This window comes from Zophobas morio, unplaced genomic scaffold, assembly GCF_036711695.1.
Source record: "Zophobas morio isolate AGI-343-1 ecotype UQ-CSIRO unplaced genomic scaffold, CSIRO_AGI_Zmor_V1 ptg000044l, whole genome shotgun sequence".
NCBI lineage: Eukaryota > Metazoa > Arthropoda > Insecta > Coleoptera > Tenebrionidae > Zophobas > Zophobas morio.
The window spans coordinates 10,459,173-10,486,899 of NW_026972149.1; the positions used below are offsets into that span (position 1 = coordinate 10,459,173).

General features: G+C 37.2%; 2 protein-coding genes across 6 annotated transcripts; one reads left to right on the top strand and one right to left on the bottom strand.

The window, feature by feature from the left end:
* The first annotated feature begins 543 nt into the window (after nucleotides 1-543).
* On the top strand, nucleotides 544-5,826 carry LOC135141925 (ras-related protein Rap1). 5 transcript variants are annotated; one of them, XM_064073529.1, is made up of 6 exons: nucleotides 544-681; nucleotides 809-928; nucleotides 1,182-1,378; nucleotides 1,434-1,562; nucleotides 4,479-4,631; nucleotides 4,683-5,826. In XM_064073529.1, the coding sequence occupies exons 3-6, from the start codon at nucleotides 1,196-1,198 to the stop codon at nucleotides 4,770-4,772; spliced, it is 555 nt and encodes a 184-aa protein (XP_063929599.1). In that variant the 5' UTR covers nucleotides 544-681; nucleotides 809-928; nucleotides 1,182-1,195; the 3' UTR covers nucleotides 4,773-5,826. The 5 variants fall into 5 exon arrangements, with proteins under 5 accessions (XP_063929599.1, XP_063929600.1, XP_063929597.1 ...); XM_064073527.1 differs by having other exon boundaries at nucleotides 545-681; nucleotides 793-928; nucleotides 1,178-1,378; XM_064073525.1 differs by having other exon boundaries at nucleotides 545-681; nucleotides 1,178-1,378.
* Nucleotides 5,827-5,853: 27 nt separating this feature from the next.
* LOC135141924 (uncharacterized protein) lies at nucleotides 5,854-27,362 on the bottom strand. The gene is made up of 3 exons (XM_064073524.1): nucleotides 27,304-27,362; nucleotides 15,893-16,023; nucleotides 5,854-6,801 (listed from the first exon to the last, which is right to left on the bottom strand). The coding sequence occupies exons 1-3, from the start codon at nucleotides 27,353-27,355 to the stop codon at nucleotides 6,076-6,078; spliced, it is 909 nt and encodes a 302-aa protein (XP_063929594.1). The 5' UTR covers nucleotides 27,356-27,362; the 3' UTR covers nucleotides 5,854-6,075.
* Nucleotides 27,363-27,727: the final 365 nt, after the last annotated feature.

The window sequence follows — 27,727 nt, forward strand, 5'->3', positions numbered from 1 at the left end:
TGGAGCAGTGTGATTAGCGGAAAATCAATGTAGTTTGTTGTGTAGTGTGCTTTGATCTTTTTGTTGTTATTTTGGTTAATAAACATGTTGTTAATTATTTGTGAAATTGCTTTATCGTGGTTCTGCATATTTATGGGGGATTCAGGCTACATTAGCGAGGTTTTTCCGCGAGGAATATCACAGGAGGTAATTTTCTTGTGTGAATAATTCATCGAAGAAAGTTGTAAGTTGTTTGTTTTCTTGGCATAAATAAATGTTAAATATTAAACCGGCAAATTGGCCCGTTGGACGCTTGCTTACATCCCTGATTGTGACGTTTGTGTTGCGTTTGAGGCAAAGGGAATCATTTAGTTTAAAAGCGCTTTTCTCGAAATTGAATTGACTAATTGAATTGCGAGTGAAAAGCGAAATCCCTCTGTTGTTCGCAACGCGGTAAATAGCATCAAGTTTGAGAGCCGCTGTGTGGGTTGTTATTTTTGCCAGATGGTGGCGCTCTCTCGCGGATGTAAATTAAACGGCGGCGAGTGTGTCCTGTTTTACCGACCGTTCGAGTCTCGGGTGCGGCATGGTGGCATGCGCTGCTAACTGGGCAAACGGAAGGGGAGCATAGTAATTGCCAGCAGCTATACACCTACCATCAACGGCATCGCCCGATCCCGAAATAACGGTGTTTAACCCACGGTAAGTTGCCCATTTTCATGTAAATCACACCCAACATCCAGAGCACCCGAGAGAGTATGACAATACCCTCGAAAAGGCAGTGCCGGAAAAAACTGAAATAGTTTCACCTAGTGGGTATTTGTTGAAGCGTTGAGCCATGACAGTGTAAATTGAAGTGCTTACGGACCCGTTGACGTTAACCCGAACTGTGCAGTGGACGATTGTGTGGAAGAGGCGCCGCCCCCGCAGAGCCTGGAAAGCGCGGCATGTACGTATTTGCCTGTGGTGACGGGGGCATAGCGTTGTGCGTAGAGCATTGGCGATGCCGCATCCTATGCCGAGCTCCCGCTAGCGCCCTATCAGTAGTAGTTGCATGCCCCGGGTCTGTGTCGCTCCATGTGCAGACGTAGAGCATCCTGTTGGGTTGTGGTTAACTGCGGTTGCTAACCACTATCGCTTTCGTAGACGCTTACTCACCGGCCCCAGGCCGCCTCACTGATCCCCCGATTCTTTGCAGCTAGACTGAACAGGGAAAATGCGCGAGTACAAGATCGTGGTCTTAGGTTCGGGCGGTGTAGGGAAGTCCGCACTCACCGTGCAGTTCGTTCAGGGGATCTTCGTCGAGAAATACGACCCCACGATCGAGGATAGCTATAGGAAGCAAGTGGAAGTGGACGGGCAACAGTGTATGCTCGAGATCTTAGACACCGCAGGCACAGTATGACCCCCCCGATATACCAAAATCAGACCTAACTATTTTTACTTTTATTTAGGAACAATTCACGGCGATGAGGGACTTATATATGAAGAACGGACAAGGATTCGTTTTGGTTTATTCAATTACGGCACAATCAACGTTTAATGATCTGCAAGACCTCCGGGAACAAATTCTCAGAGTCAAGGTACATACTGCTTAATTGAAATTAATTATACGCACTCGAATCGTATGACTAATCGTCTCTAAGGTCGCAATTTAGATCACGTTTTTTATTTCTATACATAAACATGGCTATTTTAAGATCGTCATAGACATTGTTTCACCAGCTGATTCAAAATATTGCAGGAACTATATTGCATATCAAACAACACCCATATCAGCGTACTTTTATTATCAAAATAAAATCAAGGTCAGCGGGAGATTGATCACTCTTATATATGTAATCTGCATATTGGAAATGTTGACTCGTTTTATTACTCATTTTCACCCTTCTCACTATTAACAAGTCATTATTTCTTTTAAAACCCCACACTTGTTTACTTTTGTCTAAATATTTTAGTCACACCCTATTAACCAACAGATGGGACTGATTATATGTGGCTATTATTTCAGGTGATTACTAACATTTTTTTTGTACCGCATTTTCTACATGTAATCACCGAAATTGAACCGGTAATCGCTAGCATTACATACTAGTCGATTCCGTGTTTTTCCAAACACACCTGAACTTATTTTCTCTAAAAATAACCACACCAGAATGCTTTCGCACTAAACCGAGTGATAACACTCACGAGTTTTATTTAATACTCGATTTGTTCATGTTTATCATTACGCCAACTGTGGTTAGTTAAACTAAAACACTCGGACGCGGTAAACCCCACTTCGTAAAAGTAAATATACACCGACCACAATAACACGTGCACCATGAAAACCAAATTTCCCCTAACTGTAAGAAAAAATTTTCATTTCTTAAAAATGCAGTCACTTTTAACCGTTCTTCCTTGTTTTTGTTCAAACCGTCCAGTTTGTCATCTGGTTGCATAATGCGTGTAGTAGAAATAATTGTGGTAATCATTTTTTGTGCATGCTGCTTTCACACAGACTCAAAATGTTGTTCTGTACCAATATTGACAAACAAATCCATCTTGGAGAAACTTTCTCTTTGCATCCTGGGGTGTTTGTGTTCGTTTTATTTCAATACTTTTTGTGTGAGACGGCGTAACGTCTGCTAAGAGATCTTTTATTTTGTCATTGTAGAATATCAAGTTGACCATGAATCGCGCGAATTTTATCAGAGACACTGCTAAAAACAAGTCTTTTGCATTAACTCGACGTTTAAAACTGTCTCACTGGTTTGTTTCTAGAAATATTTTTTGTTATGTGTTTTTCGTCCGATTTTGTATCTTATGTTCTTTCAAGTATGTTTTCATAGGTCAGTAGTTACTTTTATAACAACGACGACGAAAGACCTGTCGTTAAAATATATATTTTTTTAATATTGGTTTAGTGTGAACCTAAAAATATGCTATTACTTTGTGAAACACAAAGCCATGCTAAAATAGCTTCCAATGAAAACCAGTGTGAAGTTGTTTTTGAACCAACTGTTGATCATTGATTAAAAATGTAAAGCCGCAGCTACATGATAAGTCAGGTATTTATAGAAACGAATTTTAACGAGAGCAATTTTTTAATATTGATATCTGCGTTATGTGGACGAAAAAATGTAATTAAGGTGAAATACCCATAGTATAAATTATTCCTGATAAAAATGAAACAAGTTTTCCAGTGTATGTACGTTGATGTTATTTTTTCACGTTACGGTTGTACTTGTTATTCTATAAAAATCGTAATTGGAAAATGGCATTATCTACAAAAAGATAAATCTAGTGTTATTACGTACTTAAGTTACCATAATATACAAATATAAACTAAAAATGTATGTAGATTGCAACAAAGGATCTTCCATATCAACAAACTAATTAATACGGTTATATTAAAAAAACTAGATATCAGTGATTGCTGAACTGACAAATTACTTTTTTTATTGTTTTATTGTAAACATATAAAAAATTCACTTTTATCAATTTTAGAATCTCTCGAATTCTTGTAGTGGTTGTAATGGTATGAAAACACTGAAAAATCACGTAGTGGTGCTCTGACCTTTGAACTTGAAAACAATTGTTGCAAGTTTTACTAATGCAGTGGTGATAATCACAGATAAAATGGCTTTGTTATACAACTAAGCTTTTTATAAGTCAGCGTAGATAAATTTTTACAGCTTTATTGAATATTTTCATTACGTACATAATTTGTAGTCAGTGTACAATACTTAATTGCTAGAAAGATTAGTTGATTAGTCGGTGATGCATAGTTGAGCATTTGCAGTCGTTTTTTATATTTATATTTACTGCATTGCGTGTAATCAGCATGGACATGACTCAGTAATTGATTTATGATCAAATTATAACCTGTGTTTTTGACACATCTAACTATAGGTTATCAAATAAAGGGATAATCAGGTTTCCACTAAAATAGATTTTTGATGGTTTCATATTGTTATAGCAACATATATGTGTTACATGTCTTATTTTGTTATCATCAGTCATCATAATAGTATATTAACACGATGTATTGACAGTAATGGAGTTTCTTGTTAAGATTTATGTTTTGTGCGACATAATTAGTATGGCGTTGATAGAGGGTTTTGTAATATAATTGAGTAAAATAAGTATGTAAATTTGATGTTTTAGTTTTTATTTTGTTTTCTCTTGGAAGAAATATATTAAGCGTTTGAGGTACAGGTTTGAGTATTAGTGTTGACCTGAACGGAACGACCTTGAGTTAATCTCACAGTGATTTCTTTCAATGCATGTCAGTATTGCAAAATTTATTTATAAATTGATGGTCGTACTTTTGCAATGTTTATAGACGAGCAGCAGCAGCAATCGCTTTCCAGAAATATGCATTTAAATAAATAGTCATGTGTGGAAAGATAAACACTGTCGACGATACATGTACAGGAAATGATCTAGTTACTTATCTGTTTGTTCATTGATTCTCTTTTATTTTGTGACGGTCGCATTGATTTTTTTTTGCGTAGGATACTGATGATGTCCCCATGGTGTTAGTGGGAAACAAGTGTGATCTGGAAGAGGAGAGGGTGGTAGGCAAGGAACAAGGAAATAACCTATCGCGCCAGTTCAACTGTGCCTTCATGGAAACCTCTGCCAAAGCTAAAATAAATGTTAATGATGTGAGTTGCATGAAAGATGGAAGTTTGGTCGTTTATGTGTTCGTTTTTCAGATATTTTATGATTTAGTTCGACAAATCAACAAAAAATCACCTGAGAAGAAACAAAAGCAGAAAAAGAAACCAATTTGTGTGCTTCTATAAAAATATGATTTGGAACCAAAAAGTACATTTAAAGATTTCAAAGACAATTGTAAGACAAAGTGTGTAAGCGTGAAGGCAAGTGCGGACGTGGAGAGCCTCTTCCAGTGGAGGGTAGTTAGCCCTGTATATTCTTTTTATTAAATATTTAAGTATTTGTATTTGTAATTAATTATAAAATATATGTCAGTTAAATTTTTCCAAAAATCAAGGTTGTTATTGACTCTAGATGCAATTCTATTTAGTGATAGAGTATTTTGAAATCTACTGCCAATTATGTGGTGTCAAATAGGGATAGCGATATGTGAATCAGTGGTATGTGCTACTTCTGAGCCAAGACTATCGACGGGACAATACTTCTTGACCACAGCATTTTTAGGGTGTTTTATATTCCTATCTAGAATAAGCCTAGTATGGTGGGTCCTCGAAACATCGCGGATTCCTTGTGGTAGTTCCGGAGTAAGCACTGGAGCTGTTGCATGAGGGTGTTCATGCGACCGCTACATCCTAGCCGCATATACATACGTTATGACCACTTCGTTAAATACGTTTTAATTGTGTTAGATGTCCTTGTAAATGGATGATGTAGGTTAGCGCAACAGTATATCATTAATTAGTACTGTGGTGCTTACTCCGTTAGCAATGTGGTAGACTTAGGCTCTGCGGGGTGGTTTTTCCATCTCACAAGTGCCAAGAAACATTTCTCCAGAGTCACAACTTCTTCTAACATATTTGTATTTTTATTATATATTTGTAACTGATTTCATTAGTGTTGAAATTGGAAATTGTGATAACTTTTCTGGTTAGCTTTTGTGTATGTGGAGGTTAAATGCTCTTATTTCGCACCTGCCTTTTGCACAACCAGCGGTAAAAACACAATGCAATGCAAATACCGCTTGCCAATACTTTGAAAGATTATGTTAAAATATAGTTAATATATACATATTATATATTTTGTAATTCACCGGATACTTTTCTAGATTCCAATCACAAGATATATGTGTCAGTTGAAAAATTTCTTCCCATTAAGCAATTAAAAAGAAATTGTATAAATCAATCTTGTTGTTTTTTAATATAAATGTATGTTAATGTATTCTAATATTGACGCTAAATATAATTAAAATTCAATATTTAACGTCTTGTCTATAAGTGTTCCTTGTAATATAAGACGACTCTGACCAACATTATATATATACCTTTTTACTATTCTACTTTTGTACATAAAATATATCATTAATGACAATATGCTGTTGCTAGACAAATTTTCTTTTGAACACAGTATTCCAAATCTCCCGGACATCTGACCCTACGCCGCACCCATCCCCCACCCCTCCGCAAACATAGTATTTCGGCGACGTCTGGTCCTCCAGGCTCCCTTCGCTCGAACACGTTCTCGCGCACTTCTCGCACTCCTGCGAACGCCGTCCCCACCGGACACCGCGTCTCGAAAACCCCGCCGCCCCACACGCGGTACCATCGGCTTCACGAACTCCCCGCCTTCTACGAAGCTCGAATTCGCTAGATATTTCCGGAACAGCCCCCCGACTGCCTCCTCGGGGGTGGAATATTTGGTTTGCGGTCCGGCCGAGTCCAGATTAGTTTGCTGCGTATTGGGATAGGGCGTCTGCGATGTTAACTGGGTCATTATTTTATGAATTCGCTCTCGGAGCAGATTAAGTTGGTGGACGGGAGAACGCTGGCCCGAACCGAACTCGTTGTGGGGAAAAGAGGTCGCTTTCAGGCTGTTAATTAGTTGCGTTAAACGGTGCATTTGCGCCCCTATAGAATCCCTCCGGCTCCAGCCGTCTGAGACGAAATTTATTTTCGTCGACTTATCATAGTCGTTAAATCCTGACGCGGGGATGCCACTCTGGACAGTTGATGCTGCGGAGTAATCTGTCATTTTCGTGCCATCTTCCACACTGCCGCTCCGGTTTAATGAATAAAACGAGTCTGCAAAATCTTCTGCCTTCTGTTCACAATCCCACCCTTCCGAGGGAAACACGCAACGCTGCAGTCGCGGCTCATACACCTAATTGAAAATGAAATTTATTAGTTGATCGCTGCACAATGCGCATCAATCATTTTTTGACAACGCTACCCGAAAAACAAAACCCTCAGCAAATTTTCATTAAGTAAAAGCACATTCGACATGATTTAACCACACTGTCTGTCTGTCTGTCTGTCTGTATATTTGTGCTTTTGATTCATCCCTTCTACAACAATACACACACGTTGTTAGTAATCTTAGCTTAATACAGTAGTCTAATATGTGTAACTTTTTAACTCAGATTATTATGCCTAGTGTTCTTATTAGTCATTTTCCTATTTTCTATGCATTTTTTTTTTCAACAAAAACCGGTGTTTCCAGCAAAACATCAAAAACAACGTAGAATTTGACTTTTTACCCTTATTTTTAACCCCATTCTTGTATCCCAGTTAAGATGTTCACAACCACTAAATTAAGAATTTTAGGTTTTATGTGGAATAATTGGGGATTGCCCTTAGGTAATTTCAAAATTTTATACTCCCAAAAACCATCAGTTAGCATAGCTACATTTAAAAAACAAAAAATTGAATTTTAACCCCTTAACTGATCAAGTGAGTTGACCAAAATGGTCCAAAAATTTTTAAAATTTACAAGATGCCAAAAAAAAACCTCGTAAGTGGATTCGCTATTTATTATTTTTATTATTATTATTATTGTGCTTTTAGCTGAGGTTTTTACAGCCTATTAAGGTCACGGAATATATCTCAGAAAGACTTTAATTTATATACTATATTATAAAACTCATACTAACGCATGACTGAGGTGTAGCTTAGTTTAAAAGTGTTAACACTTTCAGATTCAATAAGATATGCCGGTAGAGCGTTCCATGCGCTAAAAACCCTGTTGTTTAAAAAATTTTGTCGGGACCGCGATTTATACAGTTCATGGGTTAGCTTTAACTGATGACTACGCAGATCCTCGTGATGGTTGATATTACACATAGTTGCTAAATCAGCAGATAAGTACCTGTTCAATATTTTGAAGGTCCACACCAGATCACAAGTAACAGACGCATATTCCATCACTGGTCTTACATATGCTTTGTAAAGAGTCAGAAATGATTGTTTTGATAGTTTCAAAAGCTTTTGAAAGCAGATATATTATTGTATTAGCCTTTTTCCCGATTGACAAAGTGTGCGCAGACCATTTGAGATCATTTTGAAATATAATACCGAGATTAATATATTTATCAACGTTTTTGATAGAAACATTTCCAATGTGATAATTTAAGCATGAATTTTTTACGCCTACGTGAAGAACAACACATTTTTCTTTATTAATTGGGATTAACCAGAGATCACACCATTGTAGCACTATGTTTTAAATCGTCAGCGATGGTATCACGATTACTGTTAGGGTTGTTAAATATTTTAAGATCGTCAGCGTATAAAGCATGATCAGACTTTAAAAGACGGCTTAGGTCCGAAATGTACAATAAAAATAGGACAGGGCCGAGAACGCATCCCTGTGGCACACCAGATATGACGGGATAGATATTAGAAAAGAATTTTCCAACTTTGGCAACAAAATGTCGATCTGATAGAAACGCGGATATCCATTTTAAAATATAACCTCTAATCCCCAGTTGGTTTAATTTATGTATAAGTCTTGATGAGGGACCTTGTCAAAGATTTTTTAAAAATCGATCTAGAAGATTGCTATTTGAGAAGAAAATGATCCTTTTTAAATTGGTCAACGGCAGATAAATAGACCGACCACCTATGATCCCATGCGGCATGATTACTGTTTATTTGTTGAGTACTTTTGTACTGGAACGTTTTCCATTTATTTAAATAAAAAAAATCTTATCGGAAACCTCAGGTGAGCAAATTTTTAATAATATCCTTTGATTTTTTAGTTAATCCATTTTTCGGCTTAACCTTTTTTAATTGTGGACTACGTCCACTTATGAGCGAAGCGAATTCGTCGCCTCGTAAATGTTCATTCAACGATTTAATAATCTGAGTTAAAAAGTTACACATATCTACATATATCAGCAGGGGCGGCTGGTGCCAAAATTACGTCTACAAACACACTGGACATAGCAAAATAGTAATTTTCAATATTTAAAAAATTATCCGAAAATTTTGTCATAATTATCAAAACTAATTTTTTTATCTCGCTCCATTTGATTAAAATGTATCAAAACTTACATTGTGTGTCTTGGATATATGATATGCTATTGCTGATAAAATCCGGGCACAGGGAGCGGAATCATGGCTGATTTAAACGTTTTGTTTACACCGTTGCCATAGAAACCACACGTCCTGGCCATTTCAGTCAATGGGACTGCGGTCCCGTTCTGATAGTGCTCAGCAGGAGTAACTCAATCGCGTGTTTTAATTTTCATGCTGCGCGAAATAGACGTAAAACAGGTATGATAAATTCTTGGATAACCTTCTCGGTAATACGGACATTCGAAAACAACTAAACACCGCCTATACTAATAATATTCGGGCACATAACGCAAGGGTCGACAAAAATCGCCATATATTACGTCGATTGATAATGTGCATACAATTTTGTGGATTGTTTGAACTTGGTTTACGCGGACATGATGAAAGTAGGGAACCACAAAATCCAGGTATATTTCGAGGTCTGATTGATTTTACGGCTGACATGGACTCTGCTTTGTTACATCATTTGAAAGAAGCAACGGTTTTTAAAGGAACGCCTAAAACTGTCCAAAATAAACTTTTAGATGCCATCAACGTAAAATTTAGACCGAAGGCAAAAAGGTATGTGGAGAAATCCTTTTTTACTTTTATTGGATGTATTTTTGTATTAATTTCCGTCGCACAATTACGTCTACTAACTGGTAATAACAACCTGTTTTATATCTTCATATTTAACTTATCAATCAAATTTCAAAAGGTTACGAGCCGCCACTGCATATTAGACTACCTAAAATGATTTATTGCTTCACATTAGAATGACCACCCGATGACATAAATTTGACGTTTTGAACGTTATAGTAAGGTATAATTTATGCGAAAGGCGGCACCGTCTTAACGGGGTCCATTAATCGAGTAAGCGGCACTTGCAGAGCCCTATGTCTTAAAAGACCTAAGTCTGTGTGGCATTTTCGGATCTAGTTCGACATTCTGAAGGACAAGAACAACGAGAAGTTCTGGAAAGAACTTGAGTTCGGAACCGGACCACATCTTTTGATTCCAAAAGGTGGCATTTCCTTAAGTGAAACTTAGTAGTTCCGATCTTGGTCGAAATTAAGTGCTGAGCATCCTTAATCGAGGTGCAAAGTACAGGAACTTAAAAATAACAAATGTGTGCCTATAAAAGTAAATGAGCTGCAGCTGTGAGTTCAGACAGGTCGTAATATCCAATCAGAAACTTAGCAAATGTCTATCTAGGTACTTCTACCACGCCTCCTTGATGCATGCAGCAATTTTCACAACCGCGCTTACAAATTTACTAACCAACACACTAACAGTTTTCTCGGAGCTTTGCCATTTTTCTGTACAACGAGTTGGAGCAGTACGAGGTTTTAAAAATTACAAAATAAATCACCGTGAAGCCGGCACATCAGTTGAATTCTTCGAATATTTGCACACATTTTTCGGCCGGCTTTGTACATATTTATAAATACCGTTTTATTAAAGAGTGCCGCATAACGCAGGTATTACAAAAAATATTCCAAACATGATAAACAAACTTTTTGTTACTGCACAATAATAAAAACAAATATAGCTGGAAGGTTGTATCGAGGGAAAAACAACATTCTAAACGTTCGTCGATTTGTTTCCCTTTTGAAACAACTTGATCATTGCTGTTGTCTTATTTGTGGTTAAAATTTAAAATGTTGGTGTGGATTTATTGCAAGTGTTGAAAGTTTGATGGGGAGATAGTGGGTGTATCTGGAGAGATAAATAATGACATAAGCTTCATGTAGGTTAGATCTTGATGCTGTTTACACAGTTCTAGAGTAATACATCAAGAGTTAACGAAAACCTGCTGTACAAAAGCCATTAAAAAAGCATTTGAATGATAGAAGTGCGTTGTGAAGGTAATTAAGGGGATGTTAGAAGACTCAGAGTGAATAAAACATGAGACAGAAACTATTGCTTGTGATGTCTGATCTTCATATTTCACGCTGCATTGTGCTTTCATTTCGTTGTGAATTTTTAATCCCGGCGCATCCACCAAACGAATACACTTCCAACGTGCATTCGAACGACAAAACATATGAATTGAAAAGGTTATCTGAAAAATAAAGTGTATAAATTCTTACTAAAACGTGATCGCAATCTTTGTCACACTGCGTGTATCAGAAAGAGACGGAAAATGGCTTACGTCGCATTTTCTTTCCACTACGTTTGGTAAAAATCTAAAGGGATGCAATCTGTTTTTTCCAACAAATATATATTTTATCGTAAAAAGCTAATTGTTTTCGGACATTCGTGAAAATATTTCGGTTGACGTTTGAGTGAAATATATATTTAGTATAAAGTTTGGGGTTGAACAGTGAATTGCACGTGACTAATAAATAGTGAACGACAACCGGATTTGAAACTGTCGTTTTATCAAAAATTTTATGACGTCGAACTCTTGATTAAATAATTGGGGGAATAAAACTGTTTACGATTTTCACATGAAGATTTATTAGAAAAATTACGACTCGCAACATTTTTATGGAGGAAATATTTTAAAATAAAATTTTAACGAGCATTATATTTTCCATTTTGTGATACAAGTTATTTTGATCAATGGGGTGGCTTGTCATGACGAATTAATTTGATTTTGTAGCTACAGAGGGGATTTTAGGGTGACAGAGAAATATAACAGTATTAACCGTTGCATTTGTTTCGTACACAAAGATGTAGCAGCCGTTAGAGTCACAAAGAACAAAGGAATTTGACGTTGATACTAATTGTTTCTGTACAATATGGATAAACGCAAATTGTACTGTCATCAGGCCTGCTCAATTTAGCAATTTTCGCACAATTAGTTCTGCGAAAGCAGGTATTAAGACAAGCCGAAGCCGAACGGATTTGCGTTAACTGTAATTTCATTTTCCGAGTGAACACAAACAAGGAAAGACTTCAAAAATCGGCTTTCGAGACGTATGGTTGGAGTTTCGAGTTAATTATTATTAGACGGAGATAATTGACGAAGATTGAATGACTAAAGTACAAATTTTTAAGAATTGTGAAACTTCCGCGGTCGTGGAATATACAGGGCATGTTGTTTCGCTAATCCTGCGCTTGCTGGTAACGTTGGCACAACTCCCATTCGTTACTCGTGACACTTATTGCGAATTTTAATTGTGTTTTAACGTGGTGGAGTAGTTTTGTTACTTTTATAGCTGCAGTCAAATTCCAAGGTCACGCGTGTAATCATCAGTTATGTGTAATACGGATAAGTACGAGATAACGCAAATTATGCTCACACAAAGCCTGTCCAATTTAGAAATTTTCTCGTAATTAGTTGGGAAAAAACAGGTGTTAAGATAAGTTGCAGCCGATCGGATTTGCTTTAATTGAATTTTTCTGCTTGAATATTGTTTATGTAAAAAGGGGCTTTTAATAAATCGTCTGCAACTTCGAGATCCTTAGGAAGTTAGCTAAGGCACGACCTGGAGTAACCATATTATGAAAACTTGGAACATTTAAAGTTTGATCTAAAAACATATATTCATTTTTCACTATCTTAGCGAAAGCCAATTTAACTTTGAATGCACGGTTTGAGGATGTAAGGGATGTATAATAGCCCGATTCAATTTTAATTCTTAAATGGAGTCCTCATTTTTCTAAATGTAATATAACGTATTTTATATTGAAATGCAAAGTTGAGGTTCGGCTTATTCAATTTAACGCTAGCAAGCCTTTACGAATCTTAACGAGGTATAAAGCAAACACCATTAAAAAGTCCAGCATTTCTGCTTACTGTGTCAACTCTTCATAAGCGTGCACTGGGAGACCCATTAAAGAAGGTGAGACACATTTCTGGCTATATACCACAGAAGAACGCGGATTTAACACCACTCAGTAACAAAGGTCATTATGCCATTTTTACACAGTTGGTTCTGAAACTTTTCTTATAAATTCTCTCATCGCCTCGATTTTTTAAATCCGATATTTTTTCTGCTCCGCAAGTTAATTATGAAGAGTGCACGACCAGATAATATTGCCAAGGAAATCAATAGCATCAAAACTGATATGATATGATAAAATAGCGCACGCAAAGCACACGGAATTCAGAATTATAACGCTCATTATCGCCTAACGAGCGCTAAAGCTTTCGCACTAATCATCCTAACCTATGTTTTAATCACATCGAATTTTAATAGATTTCCTGTTTTAATCTAAATAAAATTTCTCTCTAGCATTTTTATCGTCGTCGTCGTCCCCTAAACAACTCCATTACACTTTTTAAAGTCACAAATACCCGGCGGTTGCCTCAGGCAAAGCCCCTCTTTCTCATTTTGATAATTTCAATCAATGTTTAAGCTGCGTGGCGCTGACACTCTTAAAATAACTTTTATTAAAAATAATGGGCTAATTGGCAATGTCGCCACTGAAAAAAAATAACTCCGCGAGTTATTACCTTTTATGATTTAGCCGCAGGCTTTTTTCACCAACAACAAACGTTTTTCCTAAATAACGTTGCCGTTTGAAACGGATAATTACAGAACCAATTGCAGCTCTAAACCGCGGTTTTATTTTTAGTTCGTCGACTCTTCTTCGCATTGATTCGTTTTTGATTTTTTAAAGTCAGGCGACCTCCAGTATCGAAATAAATCGGATTGTTCGGCATTTTCATCATTTTTATGCTTCGTTAAACTGTATTAAACATTAAGTGCCGAAATCACGAATTAGCTGATGCCAGTTCGCAGCGAACACCGCGCCAGGGAATTATTACTTAACAATAAGAAATCGGATTGTTCCTGCTCAAATTTTCGTGATTCTCTTCGTTTCCCAGATTTTCGCAAAATGCACTTCACTGGGTACTATAAAGTCGCAAATAAACGTTCAAAGGTGGAATTCTTAATACTTTACAATTACTAACACGAAGAGAAACAATACACGCCATATTACCAAACGGTTTCGTGAGTAAAACGATTACTAGGTGATCTATCTCTTTTTTGGCGGGAAATTTAAATTCGCGTCCGTCGTGGCGGGAGATTCAAATTTTTACTCGCTGTCCAACGAAAAGCAACTATCAAGTATTACGTTTCACGTTTTTACTGTGAATGTAGTACCTTTTCTACTCACGAGTAGAAAGTACGGCTTTACCGGACCTTGAAATGATTCCTACTTTCTACCATAGTGCATTTATCTGTTCTAGTAATTTATCTTAAGTATTTTTTGTGAGTTTTGGTCGGATTTATTGAGTTTTTCCATTGCGCTGTGATTACGTGCCGCATTTTCTACTATTGCGCTATTATGTTAAAAAAACTGTATAGGACGAGACATATAATCGTTAGCAAAATATGATGAATTTCCTTGATGTAAATTTTTCTGCATGAACGGTCAATTTCATTGGTTTATGACGAGTTGGTTTGTTTTATATTTATTTTAATTAGCCCGAAGCGTGGAGCTTTCAAAATAATGACGAGTTGTTTTGTGTGCTTTCATCTGCATATTTTTATGTCGCTTTCGTTATATCAGCCTAGTTAGCTACATATTAAACCGATGAAGTTGGGAAAGTTTAGTGGTGTGACAGAATGAATAAATTAAAATATTTGATGGGAGGTGGAAGAACAAAGTAGGGATGAATGCGTGATGTTGTTCCTCGTGGTGTTAATCTTGTTAGGGTATTTACCCTAAGATTTGACACAGTTGCCGCTTTTTGGCTATCTCGAGTTCCTCAACGTTCAAAGCAATAATAGGGCTCCTTTCACTTTTAACTTAATTAGAGAAAATTATTGCGTAGAGAACGCGATGCCGTTTAGAGAATTTAGCTCTCAATATGAAGTACGTCTCGAGGCTACGAATGAATATTGCGAAGTTTTTGTTTCACGTACTTGGAAATAAATTGTTGAAGAAAGTGCAGCCGTCGGATAAATCGATAATAACCGGTGCCTTGCGTAATTTTTCAAGAAATTACGAAAATCCCGACTCCATTAGGGTAATTTGTCAGAAATAATTGTACGTAATGTTCTGAAATACAATTGCATAATGGTTCGAAACTTAAAAGTGCCTCCCCAACATTAATATGCTTGATGCAAAAAGCCTTTGTGGCATTTGGGAATTAACAAGCAACTGGAGCTTTTTGCTTCTGTTGCTACCACTCCATATTAGCTGTGTGCACAAGAAATGAGATGTCAGTACCTAGCGCTACGTGATAAAATTTGTAACCCCGCGAAGTGACTCGGCTTAAATTTCGCTGGACTGAGCCAAACGCGCCTCTATTTAATTCAATTTAAAGCTGTGGTTTGATTGTAGTTTATACCACCCTAACGTACGCACAATTTCACTAGCCACTCAGCCCTTAAGGTTCAATAATAAAAAAATATTGCTTAAAATGGTCGTTCGTGCGCACATGCCGACAATAGAAATGGATACGAAATGGGATGTAAAAGGAATACTTAGATGATTTTATGTTTTTTTACGATTCGAACAATGTCTGCATCAGCGTTAATATTTTAGGAAAATGATTCGCCGAAGGTCGAACTTGAAGTGTGATGGATTTAACGCGAATCCCACCGACTGCGCCAACCGAATTACACGAAAAGGGTGTTTGTTGTATGCAGCCTTCTCTACTTTACATTTTCATCCACACAAAAACGGCAAAAACAAAAAAGTGCATGTGCAACCCAGAGCAACATTCTTTTATTTAATTATTATTTTAACACGGACTCTTCGGGAGAGCGCTACTTTACAAACGAGCGCAGGACTCATTAGGGTTATTTTTAGTAGAAAAAGATTTTTCGGGTTGGACGTTGCGACCCACAGACAGACAGACTTCGTAGGCAATTAGCGTTGGCGCTTCTTCCTTGAGAAAAAGCACCTCCGCGTAATTGCGATGTGCGTACGGTCCTGATTAGGGCGCGGGGTTAGGGCAAAGATCAGCGACGACACGGAGATATTAGCGTATTGTGAATGTGGCTCACCAGGCCCGCAGTGCAGCGAGAGGGCACCCAAACGTACGCTTGCGCCGACTCTGGCACCGGGACGCATTTGTAGAAGAGGCGGCAGTCCCTCGGGTACAGTTTCTTGGATTCCGGGCACACAGAACCTCCACCTTCACATACAGAATTCATACATTTAGTACATGCCTGTTGGTACGGACGAGACGGACGCCGCTGCGTCGCTTTACATAATCGCTATTACCGACATACTTTTCAAAATACTCGAGATATGCCAGTCCCCACAATTCTGAGCCTACGCCGCTAATAAGAACTTAAATATTCACGGCGGACTGATATGGGACGATTGTCACAATTTGGTGCACACTTTACCTTCGCCGTAAGCACGTTCGCTTAATATTTGTAAATAAGGAAAAGTGGAAATATTGATCACGACACCGGAAACAGTCCACTTAATTTACTTGAGTGGATAAGAAGCACACTCTTTGATATTATAAATACTTTAGCAGCTTTTACCACAAAATTTAAGTCTACAATGCCAGGCGCCACCACCTTCACTACCTCATCAAAAAAAAAAAAATTAATCCATCAGAACATTTTTCCATTAATGCGTTATTTTTACTTTTGAAATGTGCTCAGAATTTACAACAGTTAAAATATATCCTGTGGAAACCCTTGCATTTGCTGTCTCCTATTGCTTGTTTTCAATTCCAAGCCTATACTCGCCCATGATTACTAAAACCACAACTCGAAACAACTCAATCCATCTACCTGAATATCGATCAGCGGTGCCCACAAATTTCACACATTTTTCCTCTTCCATTCATCATATTTTTTTAATAAAGTTGGACTGCGCCTAATTGTGTGATTAGACACGTGTTTAGAGTCTCGCCAAATTAATTTACCCGAAGTGATAAAAATGAGTAGAAATGGTCACCTCGTTTGACCTTGCGTTGAGTCTCACTTTCTACTCAGCTGTCTACGAAATTAGAGGAAATTACGTGGCGTAATAGTTTAGTTAAAAATTGATTGATATATTTGCGAGGGTTGTCTTCATGTGATTGGGGAAAATTTGCAGTCAGGCTTCGCTCAACCCTAGTCGATTTTTAGGGCGCGTTTTAATTAGGGGAGGTAGATGTATTCTGTATATGATCACTGGGAAGATTTACCGCTTTTATGTTGCTTAATTAGGACATTAAGCATTTAATGTGTACCTCCATTGTTTCTCGAACAAATAATTTATGATATATACTGCGGATCGAAGCGTTTTTTTTTGTTTCAGGAAAATCTGCGTTGATTACAGTTGCACAAGCACGACACACTGAAGCGACAAATTACATAAAGAAAGTAGGATAAGTACTTTCACAGTTCCTTAAATTTGAGTTCATTCGCCAAAGTGACTAATTAATCCGGTCTTTAAATCTGGATATCCAATAGAGCGCGAAGTTCAAACAGGTGTAAAAATTTTTAATCAGTTAGAAAGACTGCCTGAAATGAATTCAATTTTTTTACTTTCTAAGCGTTCTTAATTTATTCCAAACAGCAGCTGAATTAAGATCCCCGGTTCATATTTTCATCATGTTCTTTTTCCTGTTAGTGGCGATAAACCGCCTCAAATGAAAAATCCCCCGGGTTTTCGGTTTGTTTCCTATTTGTACTTCGTATTTCCGACTTATCTCGCATTTTCAAGCAGACTGCCACTCTTACATTCCGAAAGCTGTTAATATCAATTTTTGAAGCTGAACGCTTTGCTGTCAACACAGGTGAAATTTTTCGCTTTTTAACTGTTTTAATTGGATAATCGATAGGTGGTTCAACATACTGCTACTAACAATTTAGGAAGTTTTTTGATATGATGGGGTGTGTAATGTGTTGATTCGAAGCGAGGAATAAATGCGTTTAATTTTTGATGAAGTGGTAAATTTGACCTTAGAGGTGTGCAGGCGTTTGGAACCCCTTTCACCGTGGCCATCTAGGGATTAATCAACTAATGATAATGCGACTCTCACGCATTGTTTTAAATTTTTAAACGTTTCGTCTCTCATTAACTTATCGGTGGGCGGACCACGGTTTTATTAAATTATTTTTTTATATATTTACCGCACGCGCTGCTCGCTGATGTGACGGAAACGCGACTCCTTTTTAAATATACATTTTTTTTTATAAAGAATACACAATTTTAATAATTTAATATTTATAAGAGAAGCGGTAGCCAGCGATCTATAAATTAAAATAAAACAATATGCTGGTCGATACATGTATGAGATGGAAATTTTAAAGAAATCGCGAGTAGAAAGTGTGCCTGTACTCGACCTTGAACGCAGCCCCCTTTTCTACTCACGAGTAGAAAGTGTGTCTTTTTGAAACGAACCGCAGTAATTCTGTTTATTGCAACGACATTATTTCCGCGGTGGAAATAATAGAAACTACGTTGGAGTGTGAGCGACTTTGTGGTGAGTTTTTTCGGAATTAGTGAGGAGTAATTCGAATAATTCTGGCGTATGCAGGGTGCTTTGGCGGAGGTTACTTCATGAATTATGGCCCATTGTGTATAAAATTTATCTGGAGCCTAACTTAACTAAACATTAATAATATCGTTTTCATTTTAGGGTAATTGGGGTCGGAATGAGCAGCTAATCCTTTGTAAATTAACTTTGTCAGTGAAACTGGTCTACTAAATAAGTCACTCTTTAAGAATATAAATAAATTATGAAAAATTAAATCAGAGCGATTTAGTCTGGAACCTTTCCGCACGGAAGGTGGGCCCTGGATGTTTGCCGGTTTTCCCAGCGGATAAAGCAGCCCCTAACTGTAAGAGAAGATGAACGGTCGCTCGTTATAACGTCTAATATTAAAACATTGCATCAACTTATCCATTTAGACACAATCAAAAACAAAAAGAGGTTTAAAAATCGATACAGGCACATTTCCACCACCCTTATACGTTTTTCGTCTTTTCCCATGCGAATAAACGGATGAAAACTATATTTCATTTTTTTCTCGATTTCTCCGGTAATTTGACGTAAGAGCACAACTCGAGCCCTTTGTTAAATTTATAACAAGTGCGAACCATTACGATTAATTTGATTATGCGTGAATACGTTCAGATGGAAGATTTATTAATAAAGGTTATGTTAAATAATACGGGAAAAGGGCGCACGTGTTATAACCAACGAAGCGAGAGTGGTGCGATAGAATTTTATGAAGGAACCGCTTCCAGGACAATGATCACATTTAAAAAAATGTTTTAAGGTGTGTCAGAGCGGTTGTTTTAGTTGAGTTTGTGCGGTGCTGCGTCATCGAAAATTCAAGGGATAATGAATGCGGAATCAGTATCGGGGAGATACCTTCTTTTGATTTTCTTGGCCGATTTGAACTCTAACTTCTGAATATTCAAATAATATTATTGCTAAAGTTATTTCAAACTTCTGGAACGTGAAATTCATTTCAAATTATTTTAATTAAAATTTTGATCTCTGCTAGGCAGGCACTGTTTCATTACGCCGATACCGAATCGAATTTGAATATTCCACGGTCTTTGTCTCACGGCAGGTCACGACACAGTATCCAGCAAAAATCTCGCCATTTTTAGCGATGCAGCGCACTGCAGGATACGTCACAATAAACATGACACAACCTAATACCTCCGAAATTATTCTCGAACTCTGCACATGACAATTTTCGGACGTCGTTTCAGCAGCAGATCAACTCTACAATAACTTCGCCAAATCCTGAACCCGACTCGGACATCACAAATTGCCTCAATGTCAATAACTCGAGCCAAACCTTGGGCTTTGCCAGAAGTCAATTTTAAGTGTATTCGTGACACACAATAAAAACAAAACATTACGAACGGACCGCTGACAAATGTAGCTTCAATTAAATATTAAGGGACGCCGCGGAGCAGAGGTGCGATTGAGGAAATACATTGCCACTCTCATCAGAACCCGAAACCAGGAAATTTATCTCGAATTACCCGTTATTTACACCCGTCAATGTGGAAAATAATTTTAGAAAAACTTATACGACGGCGCTTCTGCAATATCTGAAATTTATTTTTTCTCTAGACATAATTCCGGCTTTATCATGTATTCTCGCCTTCTTTTTATTCTCTTAGCACTTCTGCATTACCATATTATGTTATAGTGAAACTGTGTAATAATGTCAGTAAAACGTTATAGTGTGAACCTGCCTTAAGCACATTTTTCAGCGCTTTATGCTCCCTAGCTTTACGCGAGGTGATATCCCAGACGCTGATTTTCAAGATTATATGACGCAGTTCTACTTTTTAAAAACCAGAAGTACTTGTTAAATGCAGTGACGGTTCGTGACTAATGTGTTTTACATAAATAGGCTAATAAATTTTATATCTTTAAATAAATCATTAAAATGTGAGTTGCGTGTTCAGTAATATTAATTTTTAAAATGTAGTCAATAATTATCATGTAAATAAAATTTTCAAATACGCACTCCATCATACCTAATATTTATTTATACTTTTGAAACGAAACGTCTCGCATTCGATTCGTTTGTTCCATACTATTTTCGAAACGTAAGTAGAAAGTGGAATCCGTTCAAGGTCAAAGTGAGTAGAAAGGGGGGCCTAGTTTAACTTGAAAACGAACATACTTTCTACTCATGTATTTCTTTGTTATAAGCAGATGTGTCATTTTGCAAGCTCACATTCAAACCGCAAACTCAGTTTGACTTGGCAAGTGAGCTCAGATTTTTTAACAATTGTTTTGATTGTTGACTCCGTGCAAGTGAGTCGGTGAATGGATGGCGGGATTATATGAGGGTGCGCCTTTGTTAAAGCTCGAAAATAAACTTAAGAAGAAAACTGAGTCCGCTCGAAGATAATTAGAGTAGAAAGTGGGGCTCAGCTTGGGAGTTTGCGTTCGAGTCGCTCACAACCTGATATGAGAACACACGAGTTCATTTTGCGCGTTAATTTCAACCTGTTAAAGTTTGTAAATAAGTGAAGTATTGTTGTTTAATGTGAATTGTTTCCTTTTAAAATTTTTCTTTCTCTTAATGGCAGCGAGCGCTGTGCCGCTTTATGTAGAATTAATTGCTTATTCAGTGTTTACAATTTATTTAATATCCAGGTTGGGGCAAAATAATTACCTTGCAATTTTTTCTTTTGTAATTTTCTTCAGAGAAAGATTAATTATTATTACCACTCATCGTTCATTCTCGTATTAATAATCATCATTTTATTAACAGCGAAGATACACGCAAAAAAGAAATCGCGATGATGATTTAATTTCATTTATTTGACGCGTCGGTCGGATTTGAGTTATGTGCTGGAAGTTCAAGAAAATTTCGGTATTTCAGTGGTTGATTTTGGTTGAGGGATTTCGCGGTGGTACAGTTAGCATAAAATCATTCGTTTCATTTAAGGTTCGATCTGAAATGAGGTTATTAATATTTGAAAGTGGGAGAGGCGAAGTTAAATTATGTAAGCTTAAGGAAGTGCTAAAGGTGGTAGCAATTAAACTAAAATAAGGGTTCCGAAATTTCAAAGTTGAAGTAATATTTGTTATGAAAGTTGGGCAGCGTCTTCTAGAGAGATATTACATCGCAGTGTTGATTTTGATATTTTAGATTGCTATTGTTTCGGGGTAGGTTAAACAGGCCGTTTGGAAGCAGCGGGTCCACATGCTGATGAAGGAAGCTGAAATCACTGAAGGATCACAAAATAACTAAGCCCAATAGAGTAATTGAATTTAATTAAAAGATAAATTGGATAGAAAAAATCGCGCCCCTTTGACGATTTGCAGTGAAGTTTATTATTTATTTGCGTCATACTGAGGTAATTAGAGCGCCCGCCCAAAAATTTAATCGAGTTTGATGGTTTAATTCGTTTAAATGGATGAGTTGGGAAGTCGCTTTCACTCCAGTCAAGTTCTGCATTTACTTAGGGCCTATTATTCCGAATAGGGGCAGTCTTAATATGGTTTGAGGTGATCCCAGTATTTGTCAGCTTGAAGGGGGCTCCGTGATATTTGGCGTGGTATTGTTAGTTAAGATAAAGACATGGCAATTATAATGCCGGCAAAGAAAAGGGTTAATTAATCATGCCCTAAACAAATGGTTTCCGCGTGCTGCCTATACAGTTTAACCCCGGCATAAATCATCAGGATTTACGAGCCAATCGGAAAGACGTCCAAGACGCGCTGTCTTTTATCTAGTCAGCAAGACCCATTGAACCCATAAAACCCGACATACCTTTAAAACGTTTCCATGTACAACTTTATAGGGAACAATACTGTTTCGACTTTTTATGCGCGCGGAATTTTAATGCCACATTCCAAGCTCTCACAATTTCATTGTGCCCTAAATAAATTCGCGCAATTCGCTCTATCTTTTTTTCTATTATTACCCGCAATTAACTGGATAATCAAAAATCGACGCCCAAAAGCACATGGCGCTCTAAAGGACTTCAGTCTTTGAGAAAAATTTACATCTTAATGAAATACGTACGGCTACGTGCCGTGTCGGCCCTCCCCAGGGACAAAACTTGCGCAATTATCACAAACACTAATTTATTCTGATATTCGGGATGAACAAATTCGATGCTCGTTAAATTAATTATACATCGAGTAATATGATTTATTTGCTGCTGTTTGCTGCAAATTAAACACGCATTTAAATCGAGTTTGGTGGCGCCCGATGCAGGGATTATGCACCTGCTTCGGCGAACGACTGACATGTATATCTCGTGCCAAATATCTACGTTACGTTCGAAAGCGAAGATACCTTTAGGTCCAACACATATCCATTTTTACGATTCACGTTTTTAACGTCCACACGTTTACTCTTATCGTAGCATATTAAGTAGAAAACGTCACCTTTCAAGGTTAAACCGAGTAGAAAGGGAGTACCTTGACCTTGAGTGAAGCCCCCATTTTTACTTTCGTAACTTCAATCTAAGAATATTTCAATGTTGCATATTTTTTTGGTGTGGAGAACCGCCGGTTGTGTCAATTGAAACTTGAGCCAAACCGTTTCCTGTGATTGTCAAAGTTGGCGTAATTTCAAGATTCAATAGTCCAAACATTTCACTTATCTGAATTAGTTCTGGCATAGCTGATATCGCTTTGAAACCATTTTAGGAAAATCTCATGCGAGCCCTTCCGAAGATGGGATGCAGGCTTGCGAGGATATCGCCTATTTCGCACATGCTGGGTTTCGAGTGCATTTTAGAACGCCACAAAAGATAAAAGTTTTTCGATTTGGCGCAGACCAATGGTTGGGCATTTTATTCAATTGCGGGAGAATTACATATTTTCTTTGGAAATAAAAGGTGTCAATGGTTGCGTAAACAATTCACTTTGGCAAACTTTAACGAAACATTTCGTACTTTTAATCTACCTGTCTGTAAACTTCGTAAAAGTTTTGGTTACATTGCGGCCGAAGTTGCAACGCATTTTCTTGCTTTAAAAGCGTCGAATTTTTGGTTTGGCGAAAACACGATGCAGCGTTCGGTGTCTTCGAGCATTAATTAAGTAAAGGCCAGGGCGGATTTCACGCGTGACCTTTACTAAATAGAATGTGTTATTTTTGTAACGGATTCATCATCTGTGGACTCTGGCGCAATGGAATAACAACACCATGAAAAACTCCATGAAAGCAATAATAAAGTTACCAATTTCCACTTTTTAATATTCGCGGTAGTCGGTGACACGTTATCGTCATAACAGAATTTTTATTGAAGTCGGGATGCGGCGAGGGTCAGAAGTTGGTTTTTACTACGCTCTATAGGAAATATACAAATGGTTTGAATCGTTATCATCACATATTGTTCAAATAATACGAATTAATTCAGTTTCCAGTCATATACATGCGGAATTGAAATTTCGTCGAGCTTTGAAGCATAAAATCATCTATGAATTCTAGCTGTGTAAAACAGAGATTATTATTCCTACATAAAGGATATTTAATTGAAAGTGATTCTGGAACCGTTTCCTTTGTAACCCTTCCAACAAAGAAAAGACTCCTTCTATTAATTACATGCATAAAAACTAATTTAACTTTGCCTAACTACCATTCTGTATTCATAAATTCGCACTACTTATTAAGATGTCAGATTCAGGTCTAGTTAAGAATCCAAATGTATCCACCAGAAAGAGAATCGCGAGTGTAAGACAAAATCTCGATTTGGTAGGTGTAAACCACTGATGTGAACACTGTCGCTGCTTTGTTCCATTATTAAGCGTAACATATACATGAGTAGAAAGCGAGGCTTCTGTTGACCTTGAATTGAGTAGAAAGGCGGGCTCTATTTTCTACACGTTCACATGAATCAATCTATCCAAAACAAACAAAACGATTTTTTCTGTATTTGAACGCTCTGTATAGAGTAGTAAAAACAAAAGACTCGTTTCCTAAATTGACTTCAGACGTGTATTTGTCAGTTATTAATTTTTTCGGCGTTAAACCGTTGCTGCACTCACTAAACGAACGCTTTTGTGTACATAGACCGTTTTTCACGTTCTCTAATTACTAATAAGAGTGAAAAGAACGTAATTTTAGTTCGCATCGTCTCTATAAAATAAAGAAACAAAATTTAAGCTCTAATCGCTTCATTTAGCTTTTGCTGAACTTTCTTTCACATTTTTTGTTCGTAGTATGGACGTGTTCACAGCTGATTTAGTTATGCGCCTAGATAAACCCAAAAGCGTAAAGTTTTTGTAAATATGAACAAGCCGGAATTTAAATTAAACTAGCCGCTTACAAAAACTAAGCACGGATTGTTGTGAGTTTTGCAACTATAATTCTATAGCCGTACGAGTATTCAACATATATTGTTGAAAAATAAAAGCACGAACTGACTCATTTCCGCCCACTTACGAATCGAAACGAACAAATGATTTTTGCTTTTTTGGATAGACCTTGCTTGAAATAAATGTGTCCCTGGAAACGCCATCGGACCTGATACATACGTCGAAGATTTGTCACAGCCACCTCTGGCAATCAAATTCTCATCATAATGACCACCAGAACCAATCCTCATTTTCTCCCCACAACGTTCGATACTTCACCAGACCTAAATCGCAAATAGTTTATTTGGTGGTTAGAGTTTGTTAACTAAACCGAGTCTTGAGCTCAATTTGAATTACTAATTACCATTTTATTTGTTCGTAGTTTAAGCTAACAAAATGTTTGCTGCAACACAGTGCGAATTAATAAGCAGCCTCTTTTCGTATAGCAACGACGATCTGAGAGTTGCGAGGAGTTGGCATGTCACCTATCTGACAGAGAGTAGCCGAATTACGGAGTTTTAATTTGTGAGGTTAGGATAATGGTGCTATTACTACCATTATAACTACATTTCGAGGACTCAATGGTTAACCTAAACGAGCGTATGTACTTGTTGCGATACTGAAATCGAAAACTTCTCTATAAGAATCAACGATAAAATAACTGCCTGCAGGTCTCACGGAAAAACTAATCGCTGTTTTATTATGCATTGTTTCTTCAGAGATTTTCATAAATTTGAAAGAGGAAGGATCAAACTATGTTTGTATAGTGTTATTTTTGTACTTTTTAAAATTACAAAATTATTTTGTTTAAGTTTTTTTTTGGGAGAAAAATCAACATTGTTAAGAAAGACATAGTATTTGTCACTAAATTTTGAGGAGCTTAAGTAGGCACTATTTGTCCGCTTCATCGTAGCAACAGCCTTAATACAGAGCCTACTACATTTGTGAAGCGCTCACTGAAGCAAACAAAATTTTAATTCGCGCAATTTTGCTAAGCCTAAGGTTGTACAAGTATGTTGTGCGTTTTATTGCCGAAATCTGCGTTTCCATTCTCGTCAATTTGTGAAGGATTTTGCAATTTAGCTCATGTCACATGGTCTTTATAAATTTTTATGACACTAAGGTTAAGCGAGTTTATTCTACGTGACTTAAAAAAGACGGTACGAGGAGTTCCGCAGGGTGGAAGTCGTCCAATCCGAATAAAAACAGCAAGTGGATTACGAGAGCCTTAAGTGGTGTAAAGAGGACTTTAGCGCAGTGAAAGACGGAATTCTCTATATGACGGAGATAACAGTTTAAAATCTTTACGTCTCAGTTATTTTACTCGAAACATTTTTGAGTGCGTTCGCCGGAGAAATCGATGCGAGGTTCCTTGCGATTTATGTGTAATCCTCTTGGAAAATCCGAGCCGAGTTTGAGGTTATGTTCATGCTAATGAACTAACGTATCCGTAATTAGCCGAGAATATTTGTGTAAAAGTAAATTTCTAACTTTAATGTTCCGTAATAAGGTTCAAGCAGCTGTAAAACAGTAAATTCCATTAAGGATGCACTACTTTACTTTTTCTTACGCCACTAGTGTTCTAAATTTACTTTCTAACTAATGTTACGTAAATAAACGCCGTTATGGTTAACCGCTAAAATGTTGCCAGACTTATTCATAGACACATTTCGGCTTAAAAATAAAATTTGTTTATGAAGGCACTGTAAATGTGTACATGTTTTGAATTACAAAACCTTAACTTTCTACTCTGTGTTTGCCGGAATATTAACTTGCCCAAACTTGACTTTTAGATTAACCAGAGTTATTTATTAATGTGCGCGTAAGTTTGGTGCCATCCTGGTGCACATTTTTCACAGCAAACACACGCTTTTATGTTTAGTGTACATAAAGCTCATCAACATTCGCTCTATTAAAAAAAACCGTAGATGTCACTGGTATCGACGTAACACTACCGCGTACGTACTCACGTCCAACAAATACCAAATCCAGTTCGCTCAACTGTGTTTCGGTTAATTGTGAACCACCATCAATTTTCGTTTTGGCAGCAACTTTATGGAACAAGTGTTGTTCGAAAATCAGCGGTGTCGTAAAGTTGTCGATTTGTTTGTTTATGGATCGGTCAGCCGGTCGTTGCATTACCAAGCAATATTGAATAGTTCGCGTGATATTATTCGCCTGTTATCAAGATTCACCAGTTGAAAAACACCCCTAAATTATAAATGTAAAATGTGGCTAAAGTATATTATTTAAATGAACGGTCGTTTTAATGTTTAACGTATTTAATTAAAAATCGCTTGCTGCCAAATTTGTTCCAGAGTGAGATGATGCAGTAATTTTCTTTACGTCACACCCGGCCTTGACGTAGTAATTAATTAAGAAGTTTTGCAAAATCCCCTATATTTTGCGCTAACGATGCGGAGAGTGTGGGTCATAATTCGAGCCCCGTCGTACGCGTGTCGTATTGCTGTAATAATTTAGGAGTTGGGTGACTTGACGGTTTGTAAGCAGCAAATGCAAGGGCACTTCCACCTTAATTCCCACCCACTAACTCTACAATCTAAAAAATTTTATATTTGCGTTACCCCGAAAAGTATGTTTGGTTGCCTATAGCCACGACCCTTCAAATTCGCATTATTAATGTCACGCCCGACCCTCTATACCTACCGCGGTGCCAAATAATGACCACTGCACACATGAACACACACCGCAACGACATGCTTCGTTCTGCAATTGTCAGAAACTACTGCACTTAAACTCGAAATTCAAAAAGGAGCACAGTTAGCTTGTCCTCATTTTACTTACAACATCCGCTGGCTTTAAAACATAAACAAGAAGGAAACAACTCGACCTTTACGTACACTCACATGTTTTTACTTACCTACAACCCTCCTTATTCCCTAGATCCTTTTTCTTTTATCTACATCCATTTCCAAGACCGACTTGATTCTTTCGTTCAAACGAAAGCAAACTCCAGTTCAAGAGTGACCCAAGCGTCAAAATTGTTTTCCGGGTTAATAGACGATTTAGTAAAATAATCTTTTCATGGGCGAGATTTAGACATCACATTGTAGTATAACTGGACTTCATT